Source organism: Pomacea canaliculata, linkage group LG6 (genome assembly GCF_003073045.1).
Source record: "Pomacea canaliculata isolate SZHN2017 linkage group LG6, ASM307304v1, whole genome shotgun sequence".
NCBI lineage: Eukaryota > Metazoa > Mollusca > Gastropoda > Architaenioglossa > Ampullariidae > Pomacea > Pomacea canaliculata.
In genome coordinates, this window is record NC_037595.1 from 27,102,918 (window position 1) to 27,122,120 (window position 19,203).

Here is a 19,203-nt window from a genome sequence, read left to right on the forward strand (position 1 = left end):
GATGACAGCTTTTAAGTTTTAGTCAGTGCTACGCATTTGACACGACCCTTTAAAAAAAAAAACACCTTTACGCAGGTAGCATCTTTGTATTTTTGTATTATCCTCCGCAAAGAACCAGTTTTAATCAACTCTCACTACGTCTTCCTTCTTCCACGAGCTCATTCGGTGATATATGGTCAGCCAACACACAATGGTGAAAATTCATGAGCCCAAAAACAATATGTAAACATTTTATTAGAAAAAAACCCAAACGTTCATACAAAAGGTGAAATACTCTAAAATATATCCTGGTCGGTTTAAACACAAATTTCGAGAAATAACCGACGACATCCAAGAACAAAAGTGTTTGCTTTCAGGAAATGTTCAATTTTTCATCTCCACTAGCCTCTTGGGAAACGTTTCTTTGACATTCGAACACCTCCCTCAGCAGCACTCCAGGTGGGTGGGGAAGATTACTTCCTCTTTTTCTTGGAAACCTCGTGCGTGATGGGGATCGTGCGCTCCTTGGCGTCAGGTAGTGCTTTCTTCGGCGCCTTGATCGTCAGCACGCCGTCAGGACTCAGCGACGAGGTCACGGTAGCAGGGTCCACATCCTGAAATGAACAATGTAATTTAGTATTCAACGTTTTGTCATTATTTAAACTACTGTCCACGTCAGCTCCTGCGTCTTTCCTCTTAGAAGTATTGTATAAACAACTGATACGCACTCAAAAAAAATTTAAAAAATTGTCTTTATCTTCATAATATCTTTGTCATGGACGCACATCGTACATTTTTTTCTAGCTAAAAACATTTTCACCACTAAATGAAGTGTGTACTACGCTATTTAAAATCACTGTACTGATGCGGATATGTGGTAAATGAAATATCTTAACTATTATTGTTTACGTTCCCGAAAAGGGTTTCTTCACTAAACAATTCTCTCTCTCCAATCAATTTGTTACTTAGCAGCAGCAGACTCGTCTCGACTTAAATAAGTTCCTGTAAACGTTTACTACCCTGCAGCAAAGTCAGACCACGTACCTCAGGCAGGACATACTGGCGAGTGAACTCTCTCATGATGAAGCCATGTTCATCCGGACGCTCCTCGTGCTTAGCATGGATGATAAGGCGGTTTTCTTTTGTCTTGATGTTGATCTCCTCCGGCTTGAACTGCTGCACGCTTATGTCTGTGCGAAATTCTTGGTCGTTGTTTATTAACTGTCAAAAGACAACAATCTAGCGTTTAGCTGCAAGGCTGGTTAACAGTCACAAAATCAAGATTAAACTGCGTTCGCTTTCTTTCCGAAATTCCAAAATGAACGCATGCATGTATGAAGCAAGATAAAATATTTCAAGTTATCTAAAGTTACTCTTGACATCTCAAAATTCTGAGTAGAAGGCATAACGAATTGTTAATACTTCAGCAAAACAATAATAAAAAGCCTTTCAGCACGTACCTGCACTTCTCGAGCGATTGGAGCGACATCAGCTCTCCATGGCGTTAAAAAGTCATCAACGATACTAGTGAAAGGACGGTATGGAATTACCGATTCCTCCCATGGATCCCTCCAGAGATATGGCAACACAGACATCTTCACAAACAAGACCTGAAGATAAGCAACGGTTCAAAGGTAATGGCAACCCACTGGTTTGCTTCTCCTGTGAAATTGTTCTCACACGAAATCGAGTCGCAGTTCGTAAGGAGTTTTTCCTTCTCTGAAGTCTCTTGGTCTAGCGTTGTCTCAAGACTGACTCGCCACTGGCCAACCTCTGGCAATTTATACCTTTTACGAACGAACATTCTAGCAGACGACTCTTGTTTACCAGTTATTCAGGGGACAGTACTCCACCATACACTCTCCGACCACCACCACCTCCACAGCGTCGCCAGAAGTCGCTAGAAAGTTCTCGATGTAAACAATGTGACCTTGGGCAATACTTTCAAAAAATACCTACGTAGAATATAACTAATAAGCATTTCGTCAATGCTGTACGTTTCTGCGTTTGAGAATGTTAATAGGAGATGAGTTTGAAATTAAAAACACACAGACATATCGTCAAATGGCGCAGTCGCTGTCGCACTCAGAGGCCTTGTAACGGTTTCCAAAACATGACCTTAAAATAGGTCAAGGCTCGCACTCATCTGGTAATAGTGCTCTGAGGCACTAGAAATGCACTACTGATGATATATAAACTTTTTTAAAACTAAAAACATCGATGTCTTTTATTGATTTTACAGCATACGACTATACTTTCCCCCTTTCGCCATTTCAGCTCCATCTTCCGATTCGAACTGTCAACCGCGTCTGTGTCACGCCGGCAGCTAGCGAAGGTCATAGGTCACATGAACTTTTACCATAAATAGCAGCTGTTTCTTTATGTCTGTTTCAATCGTAGTGTTGAATTAATTTTTATACTATTAGTTATGAAGTATTTAATGTTATATTTTCTTAGTTTGTTTGTTTACGGTATCAATCAAGATGTTTCCCTTTAAAACGCACAGAAGTGGTCGGGGTTGGGGGGGTGCCATGTTTTGAATCAGAATGATCTTCCTTTGGTCTGCGGCGCAATTTGTCGTCTGCTCGAGCTGTTTCGGGAATGTTCTTTGGATAGTATAAAAGCATCGTCGCTAACCTGCTCAGCAGTAAGAGTTCCTGCAAGCGAAAGACAAGCGATTTGCGAATTTCACTTCCTTCAAAGGTTGCATTTTTTTCACCACAAAGAGAAATGGCACTTAACCCTTTACCCAAGAGCATCTGGGAGGATCCATGGACAGGAATTTATTCTCCCTCTCGACTCTTCGACCAATTTTTCGGCGATGTTTTGAGCTCTGATGACTTTATGTCTCCCAGAAGATGGCGAGGGACGCTTTCAACTCGTATACCTCGTCCACCTCAGCTGAGTGGCATGTCGGAGGTGAGCATCTTAAATTAATCAGACCAAAGACAGAATAATTAGAAATTTATATTTTATCTTTTCGTTGAAGAACTGGACAACAACTCTCAGCTTTTCATTTAAAAATGGTAAAGGTGTTTCTAACACACTTTGACATTAAAAAATGTGAACATGATTGGAAATTTTGTTGTTTATTGCATTTTGCAGGTCGTCAACGACGATAAAGAGTTCCGTGTGGGCTTAGACGTGAAACAGTTTAAGCCTGAAGAGATAAATATCAAAACCAAAGACAACCGCCTCATCATCCACGCTAAGCACGAGGAGCGTCCAGATGAACATGGGTTCATCATGAGAGAGTTCACTCGTCAGTATGTCTTGCCTAAAGTGAGTACCTTTATAACAAGCTTGTAAGCCAGTAACTTCTGTTTTAATATCGGACTAGTTGTATGTGTTAGAATGGTACCGTTTTCCCTTATGCCTTCTCGCATAAACGCAGAATCGCAGAAATGACATTCGTTAACAGTTTTATCTTGAATCGTGTATAACAAATGTGCAACGTCAGTATGGAAGCGAGCCCTGCAAAGCCTCTAATTTCAAGATTGGGGGAGAGGGAAGGTGGTAATTTTTTATTCTTTTGAGGGAATGGTGGGGCGAAGGTGATGGTGGTGGGTTTTTACAATACAATCTGTTAACTTTGCAGGACGTTGACCCGAACGCTATCTCCTCATGCTTGAAGGACAACGTGCTAACGGTCAAGGCCCCGAAGCTAGCGTTGCCAGAGACGCAGGAGAGAACAATTCCCATTACATACCAGAAGACCTCTAGCTGAACCAAGGAACTTTATTTTTAAACTGTGTCCTGACTGAACACTATAGGTGGTCGCATCAGAGACGACGTGGACAATATTGCATGTCTTTTCACGAGAGACTGGAAGTGATGTATGCAAAAATAACTCGACTAAATAATTCATTGTCCATCATTTAAAGACTAGAGTGGTGATTCATTATTAGTCATAAATTCCTACAAGGGGGAATAAATCGGTTTTAGTTTTTAAAAGTATTGTGCTTCTGTTTCTGTAGTTCACGTCCTGGGCACAGATGTTTAAAGTGTTTACTAGTATATGTACATGGGTAGTATTAATAGGCAATTAATATGACAGTGTTTCAATACTCAACCTGCTCACCCTTATCTCTTCAACCTAATAAGACGCCTAGTTTTATTGCAACCGAAATGTCGAATGCTAAGCCATGAAAAGTTTTGAAGAACGTTGTCTGCAGATTGAAAAATCATTTCTCGGATTTTGTTACTTTGATTCTGTTATGTTGTTGTGAGCTCCAGGAAAAGAGCACCTTTTGATACCATTTTGGAGTGTGCAAAATAAAGCTGTCGAACTAAAAAAATGTGTGGAACGTGCTTTAATTTTTCTGCATGTGTGAGCAAGGTGAGAGGAAAGAAAGGCGGATGAGACTTATATACCATGTCCTTTTTGCTGATTATACTTTTACATACTTGTGACTCAAATATTACGCACTTAACAGTCAACATGAACTTGCAAAAGATATATGTTTCAGCAGACAGCATGCAATAAAATGTCCCATGACAAACTATCCTGAAGGGCAAATTTCGAATCTTGGCCACGTGTCAAGGAACCCAAAAAACAGCTCATTCTGTTTACAACGTTTGAACCATTCAAACTCGATAACTGTTCATGTGACAAACAGTGCGGTTTCTAAAAGCGAAGACCATTAATGAAATCAAGGAAAGGGAATCGCTCAAAACCATCGAGCGCTGTCTGAGAAAAGATAAACAGACGCAGTGTGTGTGTGTAAACACGACGAAATCTAAAAGGATAAACAGCAAAATAAACACTTGAGACGGAGCAAAAAGTCCTATGACAATAATCACAGATAAAAACACCTCCCTCCCCAACCCACCCTATCCTAAAGCTACGGAATAAGCGGAATACAAGGGCACACTGCACTCTGAAAACCCTGTTCCTAGCAAGTGACCTCCTCGCACTCACAACTTGCCAAAAAAAAAAAAAAAAACTCCAGTTTGGATGTCTGTCCAGCGCGTTGTCCGAGCGTCATGCAAGACGAATGATTCTCACGCAGCTCGATCTGTTTTGAAACTTCTGTTATGCAAAGTGCATGGAAGGAACGGACAAAAATAAAATAAGCCACTGTGCAGTAAACAAGTAACTGCAGCCGCAGGATGACATCAACAATGTTTTTCGCCGATCGATCAGCATTGCAGAGACCGAAGGTGCGCGAACGGCGGGGACAGCAACAATTCTCACTCTCTCACACACACACACACTTGCCACCTCTCTCACACACACACACACAAACACACTTGCAACATTATTTCACGACTGCCATTATCACTTTTCGAATCGGGGTCGCTCAACGAAATGTAAATAGGAAATATTTAGAAGCAAAAACATGCACGAATGCGATACACGCACGCACGCAGACCCCGGTTGGATGACAGCTAAACAGCTTGTCCAGCGAGAATTTCGTAAACAACTTCCCCGTGCTGGTGTCACGCGCCGAGGTCAGTATATTGACCCGTGGGCTACGTGCCCGACGACCTTGAGAGAAACAAATGTACACTTCATCCTTGACCTTTTCGCAGAGGTCCCTGATAACAGTCGATAACAGCATGAATTTCCCGATGCACAATGTGTGACTAAATAAATAAAATGATAACGAGGATCGACAGTGTATTTTAAACCTATCCTAATGATGCTATAATTATATACGTTGGTTATCAAAACGGACACCCATCTTTTTTTCTTGTTTACATTCAGTTGTGTCCTAGATGTTTCGAGAAATCGCCATTCATTGTTTATGCAAAGGACGCGCAGGCCTTCTAGTCAGTTCTCTCCCCTTCTGAGCGTGCGCGCGGCGTATTTAGCTATTGCGTGTTTTTCTGGAACGTTCAGCGTCCAGCGTATATAAGCTGGCACTAACAGCGCGGGCCTTCAAGGCCGACATTAGCTGCGGTATCAACAAGAAGTACTTAAACAACAACTCTCCATCCACATTCTGTGTCGCAGTAGCTGCTAACTTCTTCTCCAACAAAGATGGCTCTCATCAACGCATTTCTCAGAGACTTGTGGAGCGATCCCTGGAAGGAAATGACCGGTTCGTCCCGACTCTTTGATCAGGATTTTGGGTATGTCCTCTCTCCTGAGGACATGGTCGTGCCGAGGTACTGGCGACACCCGATGATGGTACCCAGAATGCAGCGTCCACCCCAGGCTAGCGGTATGTCTGAGGTAAGTCAGTTGTGTTAGTGATAACTGCGCAGTAAGCAATAACACGTTGGCTTTCGTTTACTTGCCTTTATAGCTATAACAAATGCAGTGTACGTCGTAGCTATAAGCTGTGTGCAAACGTGCCGAAGTGTTAAAACCACCTTAGTGCTGCAAAGCACCATCGTATTGGCACGAGATGGCAAGCAAAGTTGAACTTAAAAATGTTGAGTAAAGTTCCAAAGTTCCGAGAAAAAAAATTTGGTGTGCTGTAATCTTCACACACAATTTTTTCCCCCACTGTTTATAGGTCGTCAACGACGAAAAGGAATTTCGCATGAGTCTGGATGTGAAGCATTTTAAGCCAGAAGAGATCAACGTCAAGACACGCGACAACAGGGTCGTCATCGAAGCTAAGCACGAAGAACGCCCCGATGAGCACGGCTTCATCATGCGACAGTTCACTCGTCAGTACGTCCTGCCAAAGGTAAGCTCTGCCATCACCTTTATTCAGTTTCCCCTACCCCACCACCACCACCACCATTCCTCATCGCAGAACTTTTCAAATTGTTTGTGATATACGGCTTCGGTCTCGACTGTGACATACCTTACAAGTAGAATGACTTTATTTTTTTTTTTTTTTTTTTTTTTTGAAGTAGAGCTATGCTGAAAGTTTGTTTTTTTTTTAAATTAAACTCTCCATTAATTTAAATGCTTATTTCCACAGGACGTAGACCCTAATGCTGTGACATCGACGTTGAGTCCAGACGGCATGCTGACGATCAAGGCGCCGAAGAAAGCTCTGCCAGAGACTGAGGAGCGTGTCATTCCAATCGAGCACGAGGCCACCCAGAAACTGGAGCAGTAACCGCCTTCAGTCTGTGAGGGTACAGGCGTGGAACATTCGCCCAGAATCTTCCGTTTTCAGATGGACTTCAAATGAGGCACTACAATCAGTAACCGGGTGTTACGCCTATCCTGGCTTTTGAAGAAAAAAAAAAACATTTGAAGGATGGGACTAGTGACTTGTGCCAAGACTGTGCTGTATGAATGTTTAATGCTAACTAGTGCATAATCTATTTCTTTTCATTTCGCAATAAAACGTGTTTATATATAAATCATCAGTTGTTGGTCTTGAGAAAGGGAAGTAAGAACGAAAGATATAGTGCGCAGTGTACAATTATTGTTGTTGATTTGCATTAATTTTTTTTTTCTATGCTATTTTGGGATTCAAAATCCAGCGTGACCGATTACACCTGTAATAAAAAAAAAATATATATAAATAAACACGATATTCTAAGTCCATATGCACTTAACTGCAATTGGTGCAAGCAAGTGATCTCCCTTCAACAGCCCATTGTTGATAAACATGTCTTGGCCTTGTCCCCAATCTGGTTTGCCTCTCAGAAGGTGCTCACATGCCCACTACAACAACAGTTGTTGCTTTACGGAAAGAAAAACAATGGGGTGGGTGGCTGAATAACAGTTTCACAACGTCTTCCGTTTGCAAGTCTCTCGATCTTAGGCCGCTTACGAGAAACGCCAGTTCTCCAACTTCTTTGGCAATGTTGGTAACAACAGATCACAAACAGGTGTGAAAGTTCGTAGATTCGAAAATGCACTTGAAATTTGTAAAAAGAAATGAGGGCCTCTAGCCTCACGCCCATTACCACTGGCACATGCTATGGCAGATCACATCACGTCCTAAGCATTTCCTACCCAAGAGATTTATTGACGATGACGGATTTTTAAGGAGTTTTGTTTCTTTTGCAAGGTGGGGGAGGGTTGGTAAGTAGTTGCTGAGATAAGCCCCCTAAATGGTAAGAAAAACTCATACTCGAAAGTGTTAACTACTGTTCACGCGAGATAATCATTTATGTTATTAGCATTGGCTCTTACATACTGTCACGGACGGGTAACACAGCGGACATTCTGTGTGAATGAGTCATGTGGACAGGCCATCTGCACGTGTTGAGCGAGTAATGGTGAAAGCTTGAGTAACAAGTCATTTTTTTTTCAAAAGTAGAGGATAGTGAGAGAATACATGTATTATAAACCGTCGCCAGCCAGCGCTTCGCTTCCCAGGATAACGGCAAATGCCAAGACACTGCGTGTGTTGTGGGGGTGAGTCGGGGGGAGGTTGTGTCTTAATGCCTTTTCTTTTCTTTTTTTTTTTTTTCTTCTTTTTTTTATCTGTGATTTTGTAAATTTATTTTGAACTTTTGTACTTTTGTGTAATGTTTACTATTAAATTCTTTTGAAGACCCTAGGAGTAACTAATGCTAGGAGATGCAAACGGTGAAATGCCTCATGAGCGAGCTCCGATGGACTGCTGGCCCAAGAAAGAGAGAAGAGGGTGTGGTCGTCCATACACGAGAGGCGGCGCTGGAGTTTAACGTCTGTCCGCTAGGGGCAGGGTCTATTATTATTATTTTAAGACATTCCTGGGGGAAATTCTTTGTGTATTCAAGGAATATGAGTGTCCAGTGACTGCAAGTGTGTCGCGAGTACAGCATTAAGTGTGATCATTCTATAACAGTGACTGTGAGTACGCGCTGAACTGTAAGTCAGACCTGACTGCCTATTAAACTGAGAAAAAAACTGTGTAGAACAATAAACATAATTAAAATTGTTGGACTTATAAGGAGTAACCCTTAGAAGTATTTTAACTGAAATTTTGTTTCTTTTACTTTTATCGTGTCTTTTCACGCATCGAGTAGCTCAGTAGCGTAACATTTTTATTTTATGATTAAAACTTAGGCCTGACCTGCAAAAAGTAGACATATTTGTTTTTGCTCAAAACGAAAAGACGCACTACTGTCCGGGCAACTACGTGAGTGATTGGCGCGCATGTGAGCGTCGATGACACACACACACACGTGAGAACATAAGCATCAGATTGTGTAAATTTATTTTTTTCAACGATAATGTCTTAAATGGAAGAAAATAAAACATGAACAAAGTGATTTTTAAAGTACAAATAACAAAAGAATCCATAAATGGCAAGAAATGTTCATGCTCAAAAGTGGTTAACTCTGCTGTTCAACATTTAAAAAAAAGTATTTTAAATTTTACTGAATAAGTACAGACCGTTTATCGAAAAAAAACATGTAAAAGGTGTTGAACATCAGCGAAAGCAGATATCTCGCTAATAACAGTGAAACATGTTCTAATATTACCATCTGTAAGTCCTGGTTAAAGTACATTTTTTTTTTGTGTGTCTAGATATGATCCATTAAACAGCATTCGCTTCATCAAACGCATGGACATGGATGTGCGCGCGTGCACTCATACATATGTGCTTCTTATCTTGTAACTTTACTTTTGTAACGATACTGTCCTAAGAGGAAACAATGCAAAAGAATAAAAAAATTGTACAAGAGATGAAAATAAATCTACAACCAACATTTCAATGCAAACAAATGACAGAAGAATCCCATAGTGTTAACATACTAACAAAATTTGGGAATTTGCAATCATTGCAAAAAATTGTCCTTCACTTGTGCCAAGCTCAGAATTATTAGTCACCAGCACAAGTACAAAGGCAACGTTCATTGAGCATTATGTCTGAAGTGCTAAAAGCACGGGGAGATAACTTCGTATCCAAAGCAGGTCTTTTCCATTTTGCTGCACAGTTATTGTTTGCATCACTTGCTCACCAAAAATGTTTTTAGACCGTACTGTAGAAGTGGTTAAATTCTTTACTGCTGCACTTGAGGTGTTGTCTCGCGTGTGATGGGAATTATTCTTTCCCTGGTCTCTGGCAAAGCTTTCCTTGGAGCCTTAATGGTCAGTACCCCGTCTCCATTCAATGAGGAAGTCACTGTGTTTGGGTCAATGTCCTAAACAAATAAACAATACCCTCCCATACAGTTTTTTTTTTGGTAAAAAATCAGTTTTAAGCTTATTTCTAAATTACTGCATTTCCTATTAAGTTTTACTATAAGTTTTGCGCTGTTAGAACTCCCAGAGATAAAACCCCAAGACAGAAATGCTTACTCTTGAAAATATGTTACTTGTTTGTGTCAAGTCAGTTCATGTACTTTCAATATAACAACTGAAAGTTTCATTACATATGTTTGCATCTATCACTAACACCACCATACCACCGGTGGTATTGTCTATTATTTTTCTAACAAAACCAATTCATGCTAAATAACTTGGTGCATTTTTGATATGGCAGTAGTTATTTTATGAAAGCGGCATCACATAAGCTTGATATCACAGTTTCCTCTTATGCATATGCTGTAAGTCCAACGATCTAAGTAGCACTCAGTCAAATTATTAAGTGAACTTTCAGTCTAATCTTTTGAACATAATAAGCAGAGAAGTCAATCAGCTCTTTTTATAACCTTTGTCTTACAATGGGGAGTGTTTACCACTTTTGTTTACATTCTTAAAATTTCAACACGAGGCTTTTCATTGGAAAAGTGCGACAGAATGACTTACATCGGGCAAACGGTACTGGCGAGTGAATTCCCGCTTGACATAACCATGTTCATCAGGGCGTTCTTCGTGACAGGCATTGATGATAACACTGTTGTCTTTGGTCTTGATGTTGATCTCTTCGGGCTTGAACTGCTGAACGTCAATAGCCACTCGAAACTCGCTTTCGTTGTTGACTAACTGTGAAAATAAAAAAGAAAAATTTTAGAATCATTTTAAACGTCTCTCTCTTTCTCTCTCTATCTATCTCCCTCCCTCTTCCACCTTCAAAGTACACATATGATGCTTTTAAAAATTGTATAAAAACGATATATTTAGCTAAATCAGAAAGTAAACAATGTAGTCCAGCTGAAACAAAAAATAAGCTAGAAGTATTTTAAATATAATAAAAATTAACTTAAACAAATAATATTTTAAAATAACTAGACGTCAGCTTACCTCTGACATGCCGCCTTGTCTCTGAGTGCGTGGAGCAACCGCTGCTCCTCTCCATATTCTCTGTGGATTAAAGAAGTCTCCTGCACCCAGCACGTCCCCCCAAAACGGGTCCAGTCGTCGTGAAAAACATACGTTTTCCCATGGATCAGACGGCTTCTGTCGTGACCAGATAGACATTTCCGATGTTGTAATAGCCTTTTATCAGAATTAGCAGAAATCAAATTGAAATGGACCTCTTTAGATCAAGATGGAAAAACGAACAACAATGAATAGTCGATAATTCTGATTCGTCCTTTTTAACAAGCTTTCCGCTGTCCTCGTCAAGTGCTTGGTAATATCGATGTACCGCAGATTTGCAGTTTCCAATGTTTCGTACGCCAGCAGTTTCTTCGCTATGCAAGGCAGCGAGATATTTATACGGTCTCCGACTTTCCTCAGAATGATCCAGAACCTACGCGGGCAGACGACAGAACTAGGCTAAAAACAGCCGAAGGATGACGTCATAGCAAGAGAGTTGCTTCCCTTCTAGTCACTCGCTTGTTCCACAAACTAATATCCGTGCTTGTTCCGTAAACATTATATACTGTATTTTAAATAGGTGTTTGATTCGTACTTCTGCTGTTCGGTGGGGATATTCATATATATTACTTACTAATTTACTAAAAATCTTATATGTATTCACAAAATAGTCATGAAGTTATATGATTGATGATCAAAAATACATGTTGTATACCCTGCAGGGGTCCATATAATGTCTTTGTGCAACATAAAGTCGTAACTTTGTAAGTATATATGATAGAAATAACTCGTAAAAAGAATTAGGAAGCTTGGTGAGTCTAGTTTTTTGTCTTTAGAAATTTTATTTTTTAAATTAACTTATTTTTCAGAATTACTGTTGACCATGGCTTTAGGAAGAAAAGTAAATTTTTAGACTTTATATAAATTTATGGACACAACTGTGTGTATATATATATTACAGAAATGAGATTAAAAATTTTTAAGCGCATATGTGCCTTCACGTTTAACATATTTTAAACGCATATTTGACTTTGTGCTTGGTTTGCACTTTTTAGTTATTATTATTTTTTTACATTTTTTTTTTTCTTAATAAATCACGTACGCCTTCGTGACCGATCGAGATGGTGTACGTAGTAATTTGCAGCGATCGAGACAATTGTTCAGCTTGCATTGTGTTACAGGTTGTAACCTAGAAAGAAATCTTTTGTGGACACATATGCTCTTTCAGCACAACGCGCGCTTGAAAACACACACACACACGTAGAATTATTTTTAGGCAGAAAATCCCACATGCATTTTTCCCTGACCTACCCCAGCCTATGCACTGATGACGTACATATTCATCATGTCCTTGACCTAACTAGCAAAGTTGCAGACGATCAGAGATTGGCACTGGTTCAGACTATTCAAAGTTTAGATCTTCAAGGGACTTGTATGTTGCGAAATGTTACCAATGTCTCCAACTTGATCGTGATCATATCTCAGAAAAATACAATGCCTAGATTTTAAACCCATGCAACGTATTGTATTTTCCAGAAGCAAAGCTACTGAAGGGCAATTTTTTTGTCTACAAGCAGAATTTCAAGGCAAAAGAGTCGTATTCACTTAGTTTAACAACGTTAAATAAATTAACGTATCAAATTACGGAAAAAGAAGATGCATAATACATGTACCAGATGTAAATCAACTGTCGTTGATGTTATTAACATATATAAAGATTTACTGAATATTTTAAGAATACCATGAATATTACTGGTCTATGATAAAAAGTGCGAGTTGGCATTTAGTTGTATGTGAGCTGTTGTCTACGATCGTTCCTTCAGTATTAAAATATACTAGAATAAACGATTTAGATCAGAGATTGTGAGGTTTCATGGAAGTTATAGCTGTCTGCGTGAGCTTCGTTTTCAATCTTTAGTTTTTTTGTAGACCATTTTTTCTTTTCTATTTCTGCGTGCTCGGATATGTGCTACCTTAGTTTGCAAATTCATTTGAGCTAATCAACTGGGACGGTATTTTTAAAAGTTAGTGGTCTGAGCCCCACAAAATGTTGGTGCAGTTGTGTACGTGTCCTGTTGTTTAGGAAAGTATAAGAATATGTTTTGATCTGTGGCCCTAGTCCACAGAGGCAGTCAGTTGTGTGCGACATAGTTTTATGTGACGACGTCAACATTTATAGCCTTACAGTTGCTCTGACATGTACCAATATAATCCTTTGGAGTCACAACTTGTTGCCGTCATCCATGTGATACATTTACTAATATTTGGATTCAGTCTGTACGTTCCACACACACTCGCAAAGTTACCAATATCTAGCAACTTCTGGCTTCTTTTATAAATGAAGAAGAAAACTTCATGACCCATTACATGTTTCTCGATTTTTATTTGAACAACTGAACGTACAAACTATTTTTCTTCCAACAAATCTAAAGACAAAAAGAGTTAATTATGAAATGCAACATATTTTCAAAAAAAAGTTAATACAGCCCCTGCTGAGATAAAAGATACAGTAACTTAATTCAGCCGCCATTCTGGTATGAAACAAAAGCTGACAAAAATCAAGTCATTTATGTTTCGATATTTAGTTTCGTTAACAGTCTCATCTTGATCCAATGGTCGCCAGATATGTTCTTTGCGGCTATTAGGTAAGAAGACAAAAAAATATCAAAACAGTTTAGCATTTTAAAAAAAGTAAACAAAAACTGGTCACAAAGTGGCAATGCATAACGTGACGAATCAGTAGTTAGCTTTCTGTAGCACTAACAGTCTTTTAAACAGTCTCTCAAGCTGCCTCGTGTGTAATGGGAACACTCCTTTCCTTGGCCTCGGGCAACGCCATTTTGGGTGCCTTGATAGTCAGCATACCGTCAACACTCAGAGATGATGTGAGAGCGTTGGGATCGACGTCCTGGAAAACAAAACCTTTTTGTTTTAAAAACTGTTCAAAACGCTAGCAGACTTTTAATTACAGTTTACCAAACTTTGCTCATCTAGTGATAGGCTAACCTGTCCTCCTCCTAATAGTAGTGACTGAAAGTTATCCGTCACATCCCCTTTCATCAAAATCCACCGTGACCAATTGAGTGTTTAATGTTAACAAAACTTTAGTTGCTTGTGCACAAGTGTGAATTTTACACTATTTAACTGGCCACATACAGCAATTAAAACATTTACCTTAGGCAAGACGTATTGGCGAGTGAATTCCCTCATAATAAAGCCATGCTCATCAGGACGTTCCTCGTGTTTGCCGTGGACGACGACTCTGTTGTCTCGTGTCTTGATGTTGATCTCTTCTGGCTTGAATTGTCGGACGTCTAGACCAACGCGGAACTCTTTCTCGTTGTTCACAACCTGAGAGAGTAAAAGTAATGTTTAGGAAAAAATAATACTTTAAAGACGAAAGTATACTGCTATCCTCCTCTAATAAATGCGCACGTAATTGTGTTAAATCTTTTAATCTTTTTAAAATTATTTGTCAAAGGCACTTGAACTTCAACATGGCCGATACCAAAACCTTGCATTATTATGAAATATAAAGTACGCATTTCTTTTATATTACTATTATTTTATATCATAGAGATGTATGAAACAGCTTGAGATTCAAAAGGTAACATGCGCAGACTTCTGCGTCCATTTTAACACTTACTTCTGACATCCCGCTTAGCTGAGGAGGACGCTGCACCCGCGGAGTGACGACCATCCCCCTCCACATTGTTGGTGGAAGAAAATCGTCTGCGGAGAGAACATCACCAAATGCTTGGTCAAACAGTCGAGAAGGAGCCGTCATGCCTTCCCAAGGATCATCCCAAAAAGCTCTCAAAAATGGCACAACAGACATCTTCAAAATTCTTTCTCCAACTAAAGCTGCGTGAAGATTGGAATAAATCAACCGCTGATTCTATTATTTCAATTCGTCAACTCAAACTGCCGCAATATTTTCCTCGATCAGTTTGGCTTTTTCTCTGTGCTTGTACACAAGCGATTTTCACGTTCTTGGTCAACGCCGTTATTTTTCCGCTTATATAATGGTGTCGGGCTCTTCCGAAATCTCCAGAAAATGCAGACGACACTTAGTCACGTGACGAAAGGGGAGATTACGCAGAAACTGGTAGAACATTCCAGAGGAGTCGCGAACGATCAAGCGATAAGTTATCGCGATGAATACCGCGAAGAAAGCTATGATTTCAGCAATTTTAGCATCAAATTATTAAAATTTAATTAGAATGGTAAGATAAGCATTTTCTTACATTTCTTTCTATTGATTGATCACTTTGACTGACATTGCGAGCGCTGAGTAACTGACCGACGATTGTTAGTAAGTGCTAGCTATTATGTTTACATTTTTACTGATTATTGACTACATATATTACAATCAGACCAAGCAGACTGACAGCAATTCAGTATTTCGTACTTCTAAAAAAATAAATAAATAAATGCACAACAGATTGCATTTTTTAATCCATAATCTGTTAGCCTACTTTTTATTTTTATGTAAAATAACTGTTTAGGACACAATCCAGAAATGGTAAAGATTCCTTCTGGAAAGGGCCAGTATGTCTGGGTGGGAGACAAGAATTGTTTCCTGGAGCAGATGGCATGTTGTCAAGATTAGCATTGCTATGCAAACTTTATTCATGCCAGAACTTAATGTAAGGAATAGTTGTAATCATACAATAATAAAGTTAACATCAAATAAAAAGAAACATCTCAAACATTACAGCTATAGATGGGATTCTGTACACGCAAGGATTATATGTTAAATTACATTTATCATATAACAAAAGGCACATCTTATTTTTGGCTGTATTAAGGAACAAAGATTTTTAAAGTTTTCTTCCAAATTATATATATATACATGTATAAGTGTTTATGAAAAGTTATTTTAAATGCACTACAATTTCATTTTCTTAATGCTTCCTTTATTCAGAAAAATTCATTTAGCTTGCCATAATTAAATTTTGGATTGAAGTAAACAGCATTACTGATGACATGAAAGGAAAATGATACTGCTAGTCAAGCAGCCACAGAAAAGAAAAAAAGGTGATATAACATGTTTTCTTTTGTAAGTATAGGAGAAAGGTTTACAAGATGTCCTTTTCATCTGCATATGAGTACACACTTGTGCACATATATGTGGGCTTTTAAATTATGAGCTGCAAAAGAATTATTGATACTTCAAAGTATATTTTATTTTCTATATGAAGATGATCTTGAATTTACAAATGTGTAGGCATATCACGAAATATTTTTCTGTGTACTTGCGTGCCTATGTTGTTAAGATAATAGGTATTGTCTTTGTGGATATTATAAGGCATATATTTCTAACTGCTTCATGCATGTGTTCAAAGAAAATTCACATTGTTTCAGACAATGTTCCAAGGGAGACTATCATTCCTCTCAATTTAGTGGTTGCCCTTACTCAAGGAAAAATATTCTGGAATGTTCTCTGGACTGGAAATCCATGCTTATTAGGTTAATATTTAAGTCTACTGGTTGACTTTAAACATAGTTGTGGCATATTAATATAGCTTTTAATATGCTAAAAATAAATTTGGGCAAAGACCACAAGCTCAAAACAACTAGAAATATTTTAAAGCAGCAAGTAGTTCTCATGGAATGTTTTGTGCAGCTTTTTTCATTTTCGCGGTATTCTCATAATTACATTTGTATTAATTTTTCAGCTTTTTTCCAAAACAAATTTTAGTGTAGAAAATACTTGACGTAGTCACATAGCTGTTTTTTTCATTATCATATTCAGAAAGGCCAATAGCAATGGACAATCAGGACTGATGGACTGATGATGAGGAGGATTTCGTGTATGATGCCAACCTATACCTTTGGACATAGATAAGGATTTATTTATTGGCTCAGAGACATTTGACTTCACGACAGGCATTACCTAATCGACAAATACCAATCACACTCGCACCCATACTTGCAGATGCTACTGCTCGCACTGTTGTTTATACAAAAATATAGTGAAGATTTAGTCATCTAAAGCGGCCCAATGCTCCTCAAGGGAGCAACAAAGAATAAACTAAACTAAACTTAGTCTTTTAAAACAGAAGACACAAAGCAAAAGAAAAAATAATCAGGCCTATAATTGTGTCGCCATGCTTCCTGAGACATAAAGTTGATTAAGAGAGCGTTTGATCCATCAGAAGATATAGGTGCGAACGCACCTCTCACACGCACACACACACACAAAATCCACGAAATAGTCACAAAGATGTAAAATGAAGAACAATGTGAAGACTCATAACGCATAAGCATACTCATATATTGATAATTTTAGTGCACATCACTACCAGAATCTCTATAAACAGTTACGCATTTAATCTCGAGTACATTGCAGTCCATTAAAGAACAAATGAAAACTAACTCTACTGTGAATGTGAGATAGACTCACTACTGATAGTTGTCATAGAGCATGTTTTTAAGCTGCTAACCAAATGCAGTTTTTGAAATGAAATAGTTGATGATAGAATACAGGTATTTAATGACGGATGGATTTTACAAAATGGGCCACAAGTGCTTCTCCACAATAGTACCTTGTTGATTACTTAACATTTGCCATGCATATTGAATTGTATTGTGATCATTATTTGAGACCTCATTAGTGCTTATTTTTCTGATGAGAGACCAGTACCAACATTAACATCCTACATTGTTTGCAACCAATGAGTGACTCATTATATGACAAAGCATACTTCTAACACAAGTGTGTCGCAGGCAGAAAAGTCTTAAATGAATCTGGATGAGAAAACAAAATCAAGAAGGTGAAATTTTATCAAGTTGGCATGAAATATAATTATGCATATTTAAAATTTCCCGGAGTGTTAGATATTTATTTCACAGAAACTTATATCGCAGGCAAAACCTGTTGATTCTGCAAATAGACTATTATTAAACTTAAACTAATATTTTTGATCTTACAGTGTAAATGTGCATGACCACAGACCCCCAAGGAACATTGACAGTTGCATTTTAAAACTGTGAGCTCCTGAGTGCATAAACAGTATCCTCATGCACTTGATATTGCATGTTGGAGTAACATGATGCAGTGTTGTGTCTTGTGAGATGAAGTTCCTGTACCAATTGTTTGCAATTCACATACTGATCATGGAGCACAATTTTGGTGTCTGACAGTAAACAGTCTACAGGTTATAAAGCATCCAAGGTCTAGAAAAATAGAACTCCTGCCAGTAATAAAGATGTGAGTGGATAGTTCTTTGTGATCTTCCTTTGGTTCATCCATATGCAAACTGGAAACAGTTGTATTATCACAGCAACTCTCTTCATTGTCAGGGTGCAGGAAACTAAGTTTGATTATTTGGATAATCTAAGACTTCTTAAGGAATGTAATACAAATGTAACATTTTCTTTAATAAGCGAGAATGATGCTCAGCACTAACTGGCAATGGCTTTACTTGGAAGGGAGAAGACTGTGACATCATTGTTATCATAAGCCATTCAGTGCAAGAACAATAGTCCTTGGGTATCTTCCAATTCATGTAGACATCTCCGGCAACCAATTGCCAGAGTTGTTTACAGTCAACTCCTGTCAGTGACACAGGTAATCGAAGTATCATGTGCCAACCCGTCACTTCACGCGGAGTCCATGACAACTGCACTCTGTCACCTTTGTCATGTGTCGCCGTTTCTTGCCAGCGCTACTTCTCTCAGTGCGTGTGTGCATCTTGCACGATTGTCATTCGGGGTGTCTAGGTTTAGGTTAATTATGTCGTCCAGTTTAAGTGTCCCATTAAATATCATCCATGTTCCTCATACTCAACATCTTCCGTCTGTCTTGCTTTCTTTTGCGATGCCATCTGTCATTTCACAGCTCTTCTGTCTGTAAGAAAGACAAACGTAGAGGGTTTTTGTTTTTAAGGAGGGTGGTGGTGGTAGTGCTGGGTGTGTTCGAATTTCCAGAGCTGTAATTTATAGAGATAATCAAACTTAATTCTTATCTACAGATAAGAAGAGTTGCTTACATTCTCAAAAAAAGATTGCTTTCCTGCGTTCGTTGCAGTATTTTGAAGAATTTGGTTTTTGTGAAAACTCATGCTGATGTTCTCAGTGTGTGAAATTTGGCTTATCACAAAGTCATTTACAAACAGCAATTGTCCTAGCTGACAGTCTTGTTCCTCCTCCTAGCAATG

The 19,203-nt window shown here is 38.7% G+C and overlaps 5 protein-coding genes and 1 long non-coding RNA gene across 6 annotated transcripts; 3 read left to right on the top strand and 3 right to left on the bottom strand.

Annotated features, from left to right (window-relative positions):
* Positions 1 to 213: 213 nt before the first annotated feature.
* On the bottom strand, positions 214 to 1,747 carry LOC112565595 (protein lethal(2)essential for life-like). The gene is made up of 3 exons (XM_025241141.1): positions 1,440 to 1,747; positions 1,024 to 1,200; positions 214 to 593 (listed from the first exon to the last, which is right to left on the bottom strand). Exons 1-3 carry the CDS (start codon positions 1,572 to 1,574, stop codon positions 453 to 455), a joined length of 453 nt encoding a protein of 150 aa, XP_025096926.1. The 5' UTR covers positions 1,575 to 1,747; the 3' UTR covers positions 214 to 452.
* Positions 1,748 to 2,577: 830 nt separating this feature from the next.
* Positions 2,578 to 4,277, top strand: LOC112565594 (alpha-crystallin B chain-like). Its single transcript, XM_025241140.1, has 3 exons — positions 2,578 to 2,898; positions 3,085 to 3,261; positions 3,578 to 4,277. Exons 1-3 carry the CDS (start codon positions 2,710 to 2,712, stop codon positions 3,704 to 3,706), a joined length of 495 nt encoding a protein of 164 aa, XP_025096925.1. The 5' UTR covers positions 2,578 to 2,709; the 3' UTR covers positions 3,707 to 4,277.
* A 1,512-nt stretch (positions 4,278 to 5,789) lies between these two features.
* Positions 5,790 to 7,255, top strand: LOC112566881 (alpha-crystallin A chain-like). The gene is made up of 3 exons (XM_025243295.1): positions 5,790 to 6,160; positions 6,447 to 6,623; positions 6,864 to 7,255. Exons 1-3 carry the CDS (start codon positions 5,966 to 5,968, stop codon positions 7,002 to 7,004), a joined length of 513 nt encoding a protein of 170 aa, XP_025099080.1. The 5' UTR covers positions 5,790 to 5,965; the 3' UTR covers positions 7,005 to 7,255.
* Positions 7,256 to 9,030: 1,775 nt separating this feature from the next.
* On the bottom strand, positions 9,031 to 11,490 carry LOC112566701 (protein lethal(2)essential for life-like). The gene is made up of 3 exons (XM_025243028.1): positions 11,021 to 11,490; positions 10,586 to 10,762; positions 9,031 to 9,978 (listed from the first exon to the last, which is right to left on the bottom strand). Exons 1-3 carry the CDS (start codon positions 11,195 to 11,197, stop codon positions 9,838 to 9,840), a joined length of 495 nt encoding a protein of 164 aa, XP_025098813.1. The 5' UTR covers positions 11,198 to 11,490; the 3' UTR covers positions 9,031 to 9,837.
* A 1,906-nt stretch (positions 11,491 to 13,396) lies between these two features.
* Positions 13,397 to 15,101, bottom strand: LOC112566700 (alpha-crystallin B chain-like). Its single transcript, XM_025243027.1, has 3 exons — positions 14,685 to 15,101; positions 14,213 to 14,389; positions 13,397 to 13,946 (listed from the first exon to the last, which is right to left on the bottom strand). The coding sequence occupies exons 1-3, from the start codon at positions 14,874 to 14,876 to the stop codon at positions 13,821 to 13,823; spliced, it is 495 nt and encodes a 164-aa protein (XP_025098812.1). The 5' UTR covers positions 14,877 to 15,101; the 3' UTR covers positions 13,397 to 13,820.
* Positions 15,102 to 15,149: 48 nt separating this feature from the next.
* On the top strand, positions 15,150 to 17,955 carry LOC112566702. Its single transcript, XR_003099678.1, has 5 exons — positions 15,150 to 15,264; positions 15,547 to 15,687; positions 15,966 to 16,078; positions 16,406 to 16,510; positions 16,797 to 17,955. It is a non-coding gene; the product is annotated as an uncharacterized LOC112566702 (long non-coding RNA).
* The last annotated feature ends 1,248 nt before the right edge of the window (positions 17,956 to 19,203 follow it).

What these genes read in the sequence shown, in the direction of transcription:
- LOC112565595 (XM_025241141.1), bottom strand. Translation starts at nt 1,574, where the DNA reads ATGTCTGTGTTGCCATATCTCTGGAGGGATCCATGGGAGGAATCGGTA. An exon ending in CAATCGCTCGAGAAGTGCAG is followed by an intron (nt 1,201 to 1,439) that starts GTACGTGCTGAA and finishes GTCTTTTGACAG; the next exon opens with TTAATAAACAACGACCAAGA. An exon ending in GCCAGTATGTCCTGCCTGAG is followed by an intron (nt 594 to 1,023) that starts GTACGTGGTCTG and finishes TGTTCATTTCAG; the next exon opens with GATGTGGACCCTGCTACCGT.
- LOC112565594 (XM_025241140.1), top strand. Translation starts at nt 2,710, where the DNA reads ATGGCACTTAACCCTTTACCCAAGAGCATCTGGGAGGATCCATGGACA. An exon ending in AGCTGAGTGGCATGTCGGAG is followed by an intron (nt 2,899 to 3,084) that starts GTGAGCATCTTA and finishes TGCATTTTGCAG; the next exon opens with GTCGTCAACGACGATAAAGA. An exon ending in GTCAGTATGTCTTGCCTAAA is followed by an intron (nt 3,262 to 3,577) that starts GTGAGTACCTTT and finishes TTAACTTTGCAG; the next exon opens with GACGTTGACCCGAACGCTAT.
- LOC112566881 (XM_025243295.1), top strand. Translation starts at nt 5,966, where the DNA reads ATGGCTCTCATCAACGCATTTCTCAGAGACTTGTGGAGCGATCCCTGG. An exon ending in AGGCTAGCGGTATGTCTGAG is followed by an intron (nt 6,161 to 6,446) that starts GTAAGTCAGTTG and finishes CACTGTTTATAG; the next exon opens with GTCGTCAACGACGAAAAGGA. An exon ending in GTCAGTACGTCCTGCCAAAG is followed by an intron (nt 6,624 to 6,863) that starts GTAAGCTCTGCC and finishes TTATTTCCACAG; the next exon opens with GACGTAGACCCTAATGCTGT.
- LOC112566701 (XM_025243028.1), bottom strand. Translation starts at nt 11,197, where the DNA reads ATGTCTATCTGGTCACGACAGAAGCCGTCTGATCCATGGGAAAACGTA. An exon ending in GACAAGGCGGCATGTCAGAG is followed by an intron (nt 10,763 to 11,020) that starts GTAAGCTGACGT and finishes TTATTTTCACAG; the next exon opens with TTAGTCAACAACGAAAGCGA. An exon ending in GCCAGTACCGTTTGCCCGAT is followed by an intron (nt 9,979 to 10,585) that starts GTAAGTCATTCT and finishes TTATTTGTTTAG; the next exon opens with GACATTGACCCAAACACAGT.
- LOC112566700 (XM_025243027.1), bottom strand. Translation starts at nt 14,876, where the DNA reads ATGTCTGTTGTGCCATTTTTGAGAGCTTTTTGGGATGATCCTTGGGAA. An exon ending in AGCTAAGCGGGATGTCAGAA is followed by an intron (nt 14,390 to 14,684) that starts GTAAGTGTTAAA and finishes TTACTCTCTCAG; the next exon opens with GTTGTGAACAACGAGAAAGA. An exon ending in GCCAATACGTCTTGCCTAAG is followed by an intron (nt 13,947 to 14,212) that starts GTAAATGTTTTA and finishes TTTGTTTTCCAG; the next exon opens with GACGTCGATCCCAACGCTCT.